This window comes from Phlebotomus papatasi, chromosome 2 (assembly GCF_024763615.1).
Source record: "Phlebotomus papatasi isolate M1 chromosome 2, Ppap_2.1, whole genome shotgun sequence".
NCBI lineage: Eukaryota > Metazoa > Arthropoda > Insecta > Diptera > Psychodidae > Phlebotomus > Phlebotomus papatasi.
In genome coordinates this window covers 62,435,562-62,449,976 of record NC_077223.1, presented here as the reverse complement: position 1 = coordinate 62,449,976, position 14,415 = coordinate 62,435,562, and the positions used below count along the sequence as shown (strand labels likewise).

The 14,415-nt window shown below is 33.2% G+C and overlaps 1 protein-coding gene across 6 annotated transcripts in view; it reads left to right on the top strand.

Annotated features, from left to right (window-relative positions):
• Nucleotides 1–1,619: 1,619 nt before the first annotated feature.
• LOC129805025 (venom dipeptidyl peptidase 4) overlaps nucleotides 1,620–14,415 on the top strand; it is a 28,471-nt gene continuing 15,675 nt past the window's right edge. Inside the window, exons 1-3 of one of the 6 annotated variants that reach the window (XM_055852828.1) lie at nucleotides 1,620–1,963; nucleotides 2,048–2,339; nucleotides 6,338–6,405. In XM_055852828.1, coding sequence (XP_055708803.1) covers nucleotides 2,267–2,339; nucleotides 6,338–6,405 — 141 coding nt within the window. In that variant the 5' untranslated portion in view covers nucleotides 1,620–1,963; nucleotides 2,048–2,266. Of the gene's footprint in view, nucleotides 1,964–2,047; nucleotides 2,340–6,337; nucleotides 6,406–11,200; nucleotides 12,005–12,323; nucleotides 12,414–14,415 lie in introns of those variants that run through there. The other 5 variants (XM_055852829.1, XM_055852832.1, XM_055852831.1 and 2 more) reach the window with 5 other exon arrangements.

Here is a 14,415-nt window from a genome sequence, read left to right as displayed (position 1 = left end):
CCTACATACTTTTGAGGTTGGCCCCAGAATAAAAGTTGTTAGCTTTGTCAATACCTATTCGATGGTATAGGTCTCATTCTTGGTGAAAGAATGGACCATTTTGCCCATTGTCCTTTAGGCATTACGAAGCTTGGGATCGTACGAAATGAGCATTTCCCCAAATTCGAAAAACAAACCAACGAATATAAAGCGTATACAACCAAAGAAGGAGTCTTCAATTATTTTGATCTGCAGGTTGGTAACTATAAGAGTAAGACGGCGGTGGACACAGAAAATAATTGTAATTTTTTAATAGTATTTTTTAAACCATTCCCAAAAACATTGATGGCAATAAATATATATCTAGGGTGGAATAACCGGATATCGCCATGTTTAGGAAAAATTAAATTCATTTAATCATAACTTTTGAATCCTTGTTACAAGATAAGTCAAATTTGACACAAAGTTACTTAGATGTACATATTGGCTCTAGATACGTGAAAACAATAATCCTAGAACATAACGCTGGACTACTTAAAAAACTGATTTTTATTAATAATGCAAAAATAACCATTTCGTCGCCACTTTTTACCACTTTTCGCCAGTTTTGTAAAATTTGTAACCACTTCTCGCCACCCACTTGAAAAGAACCACACTCGGTTATTTTAGGCAATGCTATGAAAAGAATACATTCACCATTTCTCTTTCCTTGTGATCACTTTATTATTACTCTCTTTAAATGATTTGTCTTCACTTTTATTTGAGAAATCAAATTATGGGGCTTATGCAGAAAGTAAACAATGCAGATTTGACAACTGAGAATGTACGAAGTGAAGTTAGCGTCGCCTATTGAAAAGATATGGCGACAGGTGGTAAAATCAATTCCAGAATATTACCACTTCTCGCCATGCCTCATTTTTATACAAAAATAATATAAAATGAAATATTAATTGACTAAATACAAATTTTATGTATTCCACAAGTGCAATTGAATATTCAATAGACAAATTTCTTACCCAAATAGGTATTTTTGGCCTGATGAAAATTTGACGACACTTAGTACATTTGGTAAGAGATGTTGGATTCGATGCACTTGCTTAAAATATTGCTCTAAAAAGTGATCAAAATCGTGAATCCAAAACGAATAATTATTATTTTTCGATTCTATGCGTAGAAGCAGAAACAATACAAAAAAATTGCGACTCATTTATTTCATAAATTGCGAAAAATAGCGATTTCAATGTAAGTGGCGAGAAGTGGGGCACTAGCGAGAACTGGTGATTCCACCCTATCTATCTGTATCAATTAAAAAATATTGTAGTGATACACAAAGTTGGAACGCTGTACTACCCCTGTCTTGCCTTTCTTGCTTCTCAATGAATGAGCTTTCGAAAGATCTCTGGTAAATTTTAGCAAAACTTCCGAAGCTCAAGATAGATTTAACGACATCGACAACTTTCAAGTGTGGTGGAAATTCAAATGGAGTGAACTGAATGTACTGAAGATGGGAGGCTGAATGTTGATGTTTACAACAATGAGATTCATCTGTTGAGCAAAATCTCAATAGACTCTCCATTTCACAGACTCTCCGAATGAGATTTTCTCTTTTGGCGTCAGTCGACGAGTCTCTGCGGAAAGTCGCACATTGGTTGCGGTTTGTTTTAATAACATCAAAAATTACTAAATTAAATTTTTTCCTTTGCCACGCAAACAGTGCAGTTGGAGGAATTGTCCGGGGATTGTGGTGCACAATGGAGTGGAGCTTGTGGTGCAACAAGTTGCTATACTCGATTGAGTAAGTGACCTTTTGGTGGGTGATTTGTGCGGGAAATTACATAAAATGTTGATAGAGTGAAAGGTAGCAGAAGAATATTATGTGCTTTCTTGGAAGATTTTAAGTTTGTTGAGTATTTCAATTTGCGCGCAATTGTTCTACATTTCTTCGTAAAAAGTAAATTTCTATGGCTTGGTACAATTAATACAGGTGCGACACGTTTTTCATTCTCTGTGCTCAAAACCAAGTTTATAATATTGGGAATATTGTGTGTTTTTTTATTGAGTGTTTCAGGGTCCAAAAACGTGCAAAATTGTGAGTTGAGATCACGAAGTATTTCACAAAATAGAGCTATCAACTGGGAAAATTCCACAGAGTATCCAAACATAGCTTAGCTCCAAGCGAAAGCTTCAAGAGATACCAAGAGGAAGAAGAAAAAAAACAGTGCTGGCTTTTGGTGCTTAAAAGAAATAACAAGTGTTTAATAGATTTCTGGTGCATTCATATGGAAGAATGCACCACTGGCTTCTCTCATTTAACAACAAACGGCGCAAATTTGAATCTCAACAGGGAAACTGTGACTACACAGAGAAAATTTTTCAAGTATCCAGATTCAATACCCATGGTATTGATTTTAATCCCACCATTTCAATACCAAAATTATCCCAAATTTTCTTGAAAATAGGTGCATATTGGGATTGATTTTAGTTTCTGGAACAAAGTTAAGAAATATTGGGATTACTTTTAGGACATATTGGTATTAAATTTATGAAATTAATTTTTTGAGGAGGAAATGGTATTGTTTCTATCTCAATTTCAGATTGAATTTTAGAAATAGTGGGATTAATTTAATCCCATTGCAGCATTGATTTTTGAAAGTCATTATTTATTAGGAAACAGTATGAATTCTATCCCATTCTGGTATTGATTCTATCCTATTTTGGTATTGATTCTATCCCATTTTGGTATTGATTCTATCCCACTCTGGGATTGATTCTATCCCACTCTGGGATTGATTCTATCCCAATTTGGGATTGATTCTATCCCACTCTGGGATTGATTCTATCCCATTTTGGGATTGATTCTATCCCACTTTGGGATTGATTCTATCCCACTCTGGGATTGATTCTATCCCATTTTGGGATTGATTCTATCCCACTCTGGGATTGATTCTATCCCATTTTGGGATTGATTCTATCCCACTCTGGGATTGATTCTATCCCATTTTGGGATTAATTCTATCCCACTCTGGGATTGATTCTATCCCATTTTGGGATTGATTCTATCCCATTCTGGGATTGATTCTATCCCATTTTGAGATTGATTCTATCCCACTATGGGATTGATTCTATCCCATTTTGAGATTGATTCTATCCCACTATGGGATTGATTCTATCCCACACTGGGATTGATTCTATCCCATTCTGGTATTGATTCTATCCCACTCTGTTATTGATTCTATCCCACTCTGGGATTGATTCTATCCCATTTTGGGATTGATTCTATCCTACTCTGGGATTGATTCTATCCCATTTTGGGATTGATTCTATCCCATTCTGGGATTGATTCTATCCCATTTTGAGATTGATTCTATCCCACTATGGGATTGATTCTATCCCACACTGGGATTGATTCTATCCCATTCTGGTATTGATTCTATCCCACTCTGTTATTGATTCTATCCCACTCTGGGATTGATTCTATCCCATTTTGGGATTGATTCTATCCCATTTTGGGATTGATTCTATCCCATTTTGGGATTGATTCTATCCCACTCTGGGATTGATTCTATCCCATTTTAGGATTGATTCTATCCCACTCTGGGATTGATTCTATCCCATTTTGGGATTGATTCTATCCCATTCTGGGATTGATTCTATACCACTCTGGGATTCATTCTATCCCATTTCGGTATTTAATTTAGCCTTCCTAAGTGTCCCACTGCCAAACCTCCCCTTCACCGCATGAAGTGTTCATGTCCATGCCTTCTTCAGAGCCCAGTGCTCGGCTTTCGACATTGGTCTTTGTTGTGTTATACAAGAAATACCGAGCTCAGAGGAAGAAAAAGAATGTCTTCCACTAATCCCCAAATAGCCAAGAATTAGGCAATCTAGTCACTTGCAGTGTCTTATTGTGAAAAGTTTCACAGATACTGGTACAGTCGAGTTCATCAAATTTGAACTACACGAATTTGAACGACGGTTGAGTTCAAACTGTAAAATTTGAGGTTATGTGAAGAAAGGTTTTTCACAATAAATTAAATTGATATATTCTCTAAAGTTTTTTATCTTAATTTAAGAAAAGTAAATTTCACATGAATTCCGTTATGTTTTTGGAAATATTGTTGAAATTTGAGGAGTGAGAAATGTCATCTTTACTCTCCAAATGTTAAAATTTTAGGAACTTTTTTGTCACATTAATTGCCTTGACAGATTCGTAGAGATGCAGTGGACAAAATCCTCTTTTATGCTAAAAATTAGCATCCTCTTTGAGGTTACACAACACGTGTGTGTACACTGTATCCACTGCAGCCCTTTTGCACTAATAACCAGGCACAAGACAGCACACCTTCATATTTCGCTTTAAATACAGAACACTCGTACAAGACACGTCATTACCATCCTTCTACCCAAACCGATTCCAAAATGACAATAGGTTATTGATTTTATCCCACTGAGGTATAGATTCTACGATTATGGTATCAGTTTTATATTATTAAGACATTCTTATTCCCGATGGGATAGAATCAATCCCAGAGTGGGATAGAATCAATCCCAGAGTGGGATAGAATCAATCCCAGTGTGGGATAGAATCAATCCCAAAATGGGATAGAATGGGGATAGAATCAATCCCAGTGTGGGAAATGGGATAGAATCAATCCCAGAGTCAATCCCATAGGGATAGAATCAATCCCAGAGTCAATCCCAGGGATAGAATCAATCCCAAAATGGGATAGAATGGGATAGAATCAATCCCAGAGTGGGATGGGATAGAATCAATCCCAAAATGGGATAGAATCAATCCCAAAATGGGATAGAATCAATCCCATAGAATGGGATAGAATCAATCCCATAGTGGGATAGAATCAATCCCAGAGTGGGATAGAATCAATCCCAAAATGGGATAGAATCAATCCCAAAATGGGATAGAATCAATCCCAGAGTGGGATAGAATCAATCCCAGAGTGGGATAGAATCAATCCCAAAATGGGATAGAATCAATCCCAAAATGGGATAGAATCAATCCCAGAGTGGGATAGAATTAATCCCAAAATGGGATAGCATCAATCCCATAGTGGGATAGAATCAATCCCAAAATGGGATAGAATCAATCCCAGAGTGGGATAGAATCAATCCCGAAATGGGATAGAATCAATCCCAAAATGGGATAGAATCAATCCCAAAATGGGATAGAATCAATCCCAAAATGGGATAGAATCAATCCCAGAGTGGGATAGAATCAATCCCAAAATGGGATAGAATCAATCCCAGAGTGGGATGGAATCAATACTGGAGTACCCTAAACTCAATACTGAAATTGTATGAAATTAATCCCACAATGGGATGAAATTAGAAACTCATTGTGCTGTAATAAAGGAAATTCAAGGAGCCCCGTGGCGCAACTGGCTAAGGCGTCGACTCTCAAGTGAAGATTTGCTGCAAAGTTGTGAGATCGAATCTCGGCCGATGCAAAAAAATATGGATTCTTCAATGGACTTTGCGAAAATCAATACTACACTGGAATGGAATTAATACCAAAATGGGATAAAAAAAATCAATACTGGAGTACTCTAAAATCAATACCAAAGGGGGATGAAAATCAATACGAAAAATAGGATGAAAATACCCTAAAATCAATACGAAAACTGGAATAAAAATATCCTGAAATCAATACGGAAAATGGGATAAAGGCACCCTAAAATCAATACCAAGATGGGATAAAATTAATACCACAATACCCTAAAATCAATACTAACGAGGTATTGATTCCAAGGAATATTTTTTTAATCAATACGTGAATGGGATAAAATCAATACCTAAATACCCTAAAATCAATCCCAGAGTGGGATAGAATCAATCCCAAAATGGGATAGAATCAATCCCAGAGTGGGATAGAATCAATCCCAAAATGGGATAGAATCAATCCCAGAATGGGATAGAATCAATCCCAAAATGGGATAGAATCAATCCCAGAATGGGATAGAATCAATCCCAAAATGGGATAGAATCAATCCCAGAGTGGGATAGAATCAATCCCAGAGTGGGATAGAATCAATCCCAAAATGGGATAGAATCAATCCCATAGTGGGATAAAAATCAATCCCAGAGTGGGATAGAATCAATACCAAAATGGGATAGAATCAATACCAGAATGGGATAGAATCAATACCAAAATAGGATAGAATCAATACTCATTGCGATTGAAAATTAATGAATTTATGGTATTAAATCAATGACAGAGATTTTCTTGAATTTAATCCCAAAATACCCTAGAATTTAATACCACGAGGTATTGGAGCCCTTTTAATACCAAAAGTATCCCAAAAAAGTATTGATTCTAGGGTATTTTTTTTCTCTGTGTACAGCCTCCTCACGCAAACCGATCCCGAACTCCCGGATTCCAGCATGAAGCTCACCTGGTCCCTCCAAGAGGTGAGTATTCAGACAATCTCTCACCTTCTCCCATGCTTCCCACACTTGTCGCGGCCACGTGGAAAAAAGTCTGGCCGCGAAAAAGTGAAAGCACACGCAACAGAAAGCGCCAATTGAAAGAGATATGATATTTCTACTTCATAGTCACAGAGAAATGTCCGTAGTGGGGCAATATTGTGGTCTTTGTTGTATGATATTCCACGCAACATTTATAGAAAAAAGTGCCACATTAACTTGTTTCTAATTGAACATTCAAGAAATATAATTATTTTCATGTGAATGTATGCAAATCGTGATAAGTACAATATACTTCATATTTCTGGAATCAAAAAAGAAGAAAAAAATAAAATTTATTGACTATGGTAGGCAACACCGCAATGTTGTTTACCCAAAATGTAAATTTTGGTAAATACAAAAAAGCCGTTTAAAAATTCCACTTCCTCTCTTTTTTATTCTATCTAAAACACAAACATATGAAATCACAAAAGAATTTTTAAAATTCCAATTTTCGAAAATTTTGTATTAGTTTCCTGTATTTTAATTACATTATGTGCCTTAGGCTACACAGCATCTCTAATTGACATCTTGAAATAAAAAATTATATGTTTCATGTTTAATTAACTCATTATAACCGTGTCGAATAATTGTAAATATTTCTCCATTTTTTTTTCATTCAGAGGTTTCGATAAAAAACTCATGAATAATTATGAAATTCTTAAATAGTTCATGATAAGAACTTAATTAATTTCAAACTTAAACGCAGATGAGGCTCTTACTTCCGAGGTCTTTCCTGAAAGAAGGGGTAGCGAAACACCCCATGCCTTGCGAAATGCTCAAACTTAGAACTGCGGAATATTTCAAAAGAACTTTCACATCATTTATGATAATAAAATTGTTTGGAGTTTCAATTCAAGGGAAAAGTATAATTTTCAAGAGTTCGAGAATTTCACAAATTTCTTCTTCAATGCATTTTTTAACCCTTTAACGACGAGACACTTTTTACGGACTGAAAATCAAACAATAAAAATTAAACTGGAAAACATAATCAATGAGGCCATTTACATCACCGCATTAGATTGGGATTTGTTTAATTTTTCTCGATATAAACGGCAAATCCAATACGACCGCTCGTATCGAATTGGATTGGATTCAAATTGTCCCAATTGTCCCAAATATTTTCGGAGCGCGCGAAGCGAAATTCGGAGTTGCATTTGACGTTAAAACTAACCTCATCATTTGTGTTGTTTTGAAATGGAAGTCGCACAAAAATAAAATTTTCAGGACTTTTTTTGTGTATTGTGCAAGGATATGGGCAACGACAAGTTTAAAAGAAATGGCAAAGGAAGGAGACTAAGCTCCTATTCTAAGTTGATCAGGAGAAGGAGGTTGTTGTGACGATAGATTCTAAAAAAATCGCAACCAAAAAGTTTTTGCAGAGTTTCTTAAACAAGGATATGAATTTAATGTTAAGCAAATTGTGTAGTTAAATTTAAGAATCTTAAGCAAAATATCCAACTTAAAAATCGAAAATATGATTTTTAACCTCACAAAAATGGCATCCCGCTAAAAATCCAATTCAATCTCAACAGTACGATATAAACAGACAAGATTGGATTCGGATTTTGGGACAATCCAATCTCAATCTAAAGCGATGATGTAAATGGCATCAATGATAAGTCTTACATCAAACCTTGGAAAGTCCAACAGAGTCTGATTCGGTATATTTTGTGCTTCTATGAACGATAGGGACAAAAATAGCCCAAATTTTTAAGTAATTTTTCTGACAATACCAATGAATAATATTTTTCGCTTTAATGAAAAATATTACGCATGAGTATTGTAGTTTTTATTGCCAAAATGGTTTTGATAAAAAAAAATTGGAAGTATAAAAAATAAATAAAATCAATTATGAATTTTAGAATTTAAAAAATCGCCATTTTTGATCTTAATACATAGTAAATAGCTAGAGACTTGCAAAAAATATGCTAGATCCCTTCAACCTTCTACTTTACAATTATGTACAGAGATAAGAAAAAAATAACTTTGGGTAGTCAGGAAAAATTATTTTCTTTATGGGACACCGGTGTTCCAATCGTTCTTAAAGGGTTAAAACTAAGAAGAATCTTTTAGGAATGGAAAATAGTAAGTTCTGTGTTTTAACGTTCGAACATAAAGAGAGTGCAGTTAAACTAATAATCCGTTTTTTTTTCAATAAGTCTCCGGTCTGGGGCACAAATGATAAAAGATATCTAGATATTTTTTCTAGCAAAATGAATGATAATTAAAATTTCATAAATTACCTCATTTCTAATATTTGCTAGAGCATTTTAGAAAAAATCCAATTTTTTTTTGTTTTACCTCAAAAACAAAAAAAAATACCGTTTAAAATATAAAACAAATATAAATTCGAAAAGCCGTAGGGCGGTAATTTTTTTAAAAAGCCTACGTCTTCAAAAAGACACAGATTCTACAGTTAATCGTGCAGACGAATGATAAACCTATTTTATGAATTTTAGCCCCCATGTTCCCTTAAGTTTTTCATAATGTAGATTTAAGTACTGAACATTATATACATGATATAGAACGATTTATTTCCTTTCTTGACTATATTCGCTTAAATTTCGGAAACAAATCTTCTGTATTATCATTTATGTTATTCTATTGTCCCTATTGTCCCAGGTTACTTCATCGATCAATCAAGCTTTAGTAGACATGTTTAAATCATTAACTATCTGTTAAGTTCCTAACAAATCACCTTTATTGATTGATCATAAGAGAATCCGAAAAAATTGAAATTCTTGAAATTAATTCTACTATTCTTAAAATCAAATACAAAATAATAAAGTTGAATATCAAGCGAAAATTAATTTATTCACTTTGAATTATTCACAAAATTTGTGTAAAATCACTCAGCCTCAATTCTAGTTCTTTACGCTACCTCAATGTTTTTTTCGATTTGAAAATATATTTTATATAATTATCTATATATTAATTTGGTAGATTTCTAGAAATTTTGAATCATGAAAAATTGGATTAGATCTTTCAATTCTATAAGTTCGTTTGCTAATGAGTTTTTGTATTAAAAAAAGTGATTCCGGAAGTGTTTTATACAGTAACTAGTTATCTCACACACTGAGCTTGAACTTATAAAAAGTAATTAGAATCCAGATTATATCGATAAGCTCTAATTTTTCAATATCACCAATCTTTATATTTATACCACGTTTAACCCATTTGGGTCAATGATTTATTTTTCAAACTCAACTTTTAGGAATCATATTTTACCCTAATTAAAAAATTCCTAATAATCTATAATAACGGTTTGTCCGCATTTTATCGGTCTTTAACCGAAAATGAGGCCAAAACGATAGGAGAATTTTGCTTTATAATTTGACTTTTTCGACTGTCCCAGCAGAACTACAATACTAAGCACTTGATAAACAAAATTAAGGATTTCTTACATTGTTTCAAGAATCCGAATCATCCGGATGTATATTTATAATCGGAAACAATGATTTTGCATTTTTCAAGAACAAAGTAAAATTCTATAGGGAAAGTGCCCATGTTTTACACGGTCCCACCCAAGCTTGATAATGACTAATTTTTTTTTCTATGTTTTTCAATTAATGTGGCTCATCGTCCCCATATTTTAAAAACTAGGAGACAGTGTCCTGTTAATAAAATATATTGCAGAGTAATTTATTCAAAAACAGGAAAAATTTAGCCATTATGAAGCTTGGGACCGTATACAGCATGGGCACTTTCTCCTACCATTGATGAGAGTACCCCTGCTTTTCTTAAGCTTTTCTTTAATTTAAGTGTTTAAGGATAGTCTGAAGGCAACAAGAACAGTCAAGGATGATCTAAAGAAGATCACTCTTAAGTGATACAATTAAACAAAAGCTTACGAAAAGTAGAGATGCAAGGTCAACCCCAAAACGCAAAGCTACCGGCACATAAACCGTCTTCAGACTAAAGGTTTAGTCTAGTTTTCGAAGGTCTCAAAATCCTAAATAACAACCAATTTAATTTGTTTTTTTGTGATTCAAATAGATTACTTTCCCTTAATAGTCCATGTCTATGTCAAAATTTTCAAAAATGTTCGACTAATAAGACATTAGAGAAGTTAAGCCTTATGGTTAAGCCTTAGGTCTGAAGCCCTTTTTACGGTAGATTTTTCAACCATTTCTGTCAAAGTTGGTTAAACTTGAAAAGCTTTAAATTTGCAATCGGTTCAATCGGTTATGATTTGATTAAAAACCAGTAATTTATTTAAAGTTTTGAATCAGTTTATTTCAGATTTTTCATTTATAGAAACATTTTTCAAAAAGATTTTATTTTGCCATTTTTCAGAAATGTAACGTTCAAAAGGTAATTGCCTTGTTTTCCGGAATTGTTTTCATGGGCCATAGCTAGTTCCAATTCTATTCATGTCCTGATTTGTTATCAAACATTAAGAGGACAATACCAAAACTCATTTCAGAGAATAATTATATATATTATTCATCCATCTTTATTTGTTAAAGATTTCGGAAAATTTTCGGAATTTTTTTCGGGGTTTGAGAATGATAATTTTACATTTTCGAAATTGGATATTTTTGTTTTCCCTCTAAAATTTTCACACTTTTGTACTGAGCGTCCTACAAAGTTGCAAATTTTCTTCCGAAAAATTCGGAAACATTGTGCAGTATTCATCCTCGATCTGTTGCCATCGAGAGAGGCTCTCTCGTGCCGTGCTCTCTCGGGTATTTGGCGACGGAGAGCACGCTTTCCGATTGAAAGAGTGGGTCAGGCGGTTGTTGCGGCTTCTCGAACAGCACACTCCTCCACTGCAAACGAGTTCCCAGTCACTGGATGAGTGTGGAAGTGAGTGGAATATTCACCTAACTATGTTCCAACTCGCGAAATTCTTCCGTTCAGGCTTTTGGTGATTATTTTGTGATTTTAATAGTAACAACAGAAGTTCCTTTGGACCAATTTAAGAACAATTCGAGTGATCTTTTGCGGAAGTGTAACTAACTAGTGGTGGGTACATTTTCAGGAAAAACAAATAAAAGTACATTTCAAAAAGGGGATTAACCCATAAAACCTGTCTTCTATTTACTGTAGTAATACATAGTGGCAAATATTAGTGATAATTAGAGGATAGAAGTTTTCTTCTCGAGGATGGGGGATTCAGGGGATTCTTTTGGGAATTTCCCGTATCTTTTCGTGTCCACTCTCGAGGCAATCAATTAAAAATTTATGATGCTATTGTGAGGTGTTATGAAAGACAAGAGAGAGATAATGGGGAGAGAACAATCGGCCAACATATACACTCTCGTGCGGTGAAAATTTAATTTTAATCTCCAGCCAGCGAGAGATACTCGAGCTAAATCAGTGATGAGAGTCCAAGGAGGGGGCGATCAATTGGCCACAGTGTAGGCGTCAATGTGCAATCGTTGCAGAATACTTTTTTTTTGTCGTTTTAGCACTTGAAGCATAGTTAATACGAGAACTACCATTACTTTTGTATGAACAAACAGCAGGAAGTTGATGATGCACTGGATTATAAATGCAACAGTATACCGGTTTTGCTATTCTCATGAATAATATTAAGGTTAGAAAGGAGGTTTGAAGCTAACTGGAAAGCTTTGTGAAATACAATCATCAAAATAATTTATAAAATTATAGTGGTGTGATCCCCATTATTATAAAATGATAAGACCGGTGTCGTAATTAATGGCTTTTGATATATTCAGCTTTCAATATCTTTCACTTTTTTAAATTATTCCGGTTCATACTAGAGTTTTCCTTTAGAGAAAAAGCATTACGTACAAGTATAGGAATGAGAGAATGTTAGAGGTATTCTTTACATGGTGATAGAATAATGTATAATACTTCCCGTAGTACAATATACTGATATTTTAAAATCAAACTGCAGTGCGATTCCAATGGTGTGAAAGTGTTCAACGCTTATTTTGCTACAGTTTTTAGGATAAAAACTTTGTCAGTACAAATCAGATTTAGTAAGTAAATTAAAAAAAATAATAATGAATACTAAACAAAACTGTACATTTCTTTGAATCGAAAGAATCGCTAACAAGTTATTGAACAATTTCTAATCTCAAGCATAATTTGAAGTGATTTTCGATTATTTTCGATATTTTTTGACCAAATTGAAATGTTTTTTTCCCAAATCTAATAATTTTTGTGATGGTCAAATTTTTAATGTAATGGCCGAAAATATTTATCCATTAAAAGTTGTTTTTTAAGTTTTACCATATTCTAGCGTTTCTTCAGTATCAAGTAAGTAATCAGTACCAAGCGGTAGGGGAATCTGGGGCAAAAAGTCACAAATCGAAATTTTCAAAATTCAATATCTGCCAAGATAAATAAGATAGCGGCTTAAATTTTTTTCCATAGTCAGCCTCCATAGGTCTTCTTCAATGTCGTAAGTTTGTTAAAATTTGAACAAGGAATTTAGAAAATAAAAAATATCGAAATTTTTAGCCCTATTTTTGAAATATTTTTCGTGAAGGAGATATCAATTATTAGCTACTTATTTTAAATTTGATGTACTGGTGAATATTTCCCAAATTATCTGGATATTCTTTGAATACGAATCCGATATCTATTTTAGAATTTTACAAAGATTCTTTTCTCCAGAAATCCTTTAATTAAAAATGACCACTTGGGGTAAAAAGTAACAAAAGCTATGGAGCAAAAAGTAAGAAAAATCGAAACAATTTCTTATGTCCCACGGTGGAAAGAAACGTCAATGCTATGTATCGCCGCGTTGTTTGCATTGGTCAAACGATTTGCAGTCCTTTGTGTGTTTTTTTGTAAAATAGCTTAAAATGCGTTTTTTTGCTCAGATAGAGAAAACGGTGTTTTACAAAGGTGTAGAAGAATAAATTTCCTATGAAAATATGTAATCTAGGTATTTTACTTAAATTTACGGAATCCCGAAATAAAGCGAAACAAAATGTGATAGTATCTCATGCCTGATACTATTTTGCCCCAGCATTTTTGAGAATTATCACAAAATTACCTTTTAGAAAACGGTTCGATAAATATAAAACATAAACAAAATCTATAAAAAATAGTAGAATAAAATTTTTGAAAACTTAGTAAAAAAGGAATTAAAGTTATTTATAAAAAAATAAAATTTAAATATAATTTTTTATTTAAAATTTAAATAACAAAGAATTTTAGTTTTAATCTGATCTAAATTACGTGGTAACTGATAAAGCTTCATTTTTCTAAGTCTTCTATCAAATTAAAAGATTTATTTGAATAACTTTGGAAATAGTGTTGTTTACTAGGAATTCGAAAAAAATCATTAAAGAACTCCAACTTTTGTTCTAAAAAAATGAATATTTTGAAAAAGAATCAAAATATTATTTTTATCCCGTTTTTTTTTTTAGTAATTTTTGGTCTCATTTCTAATTATTATTTTCTAAATTATTCAGAAAAAATATATAGGAAGTTCTCCTTATGTAATTTAGAATAAAATCACAAAAGTTATTCATGAAATATATTATGATCTAAACATCATTTAGAATTATTTAATTAAGTTTAAATATTTCCTTATTTACATTTTAGATAGTTAGATCAATGTTATACCTTAACTTTGCTTACCAATTTGAGAAAAAAATTGTTCTTGCAACGGTAAAAACGGACATTAAGTTTTCCGATAGGGATTTGAAAGAGTCACAAACTTATATTTAAGCTTCTGGAAGTCTCCAAAAGTTCACTGGGAAAGACAGGGAAGGGTAGTTTTCCGAATTTTAATTTTTTTCACTATTCCTTCTTCAAAGATAAATTTCAGGATAATTAACATTTTCCGTACTGTCTCTTTGATGTTGACTGCATGCAGTAAAAAATTTTGGCTGCTTTACCATGATTTTCATTGTAAATTTTACATTAAACATGTAATCTTGTGTACTAATACACATTTGTGTAATTTGTACACATTTTGTCTGAAAACTGTGTAATTTGTAAACCTTTTATTTGAAAATTGTGTAA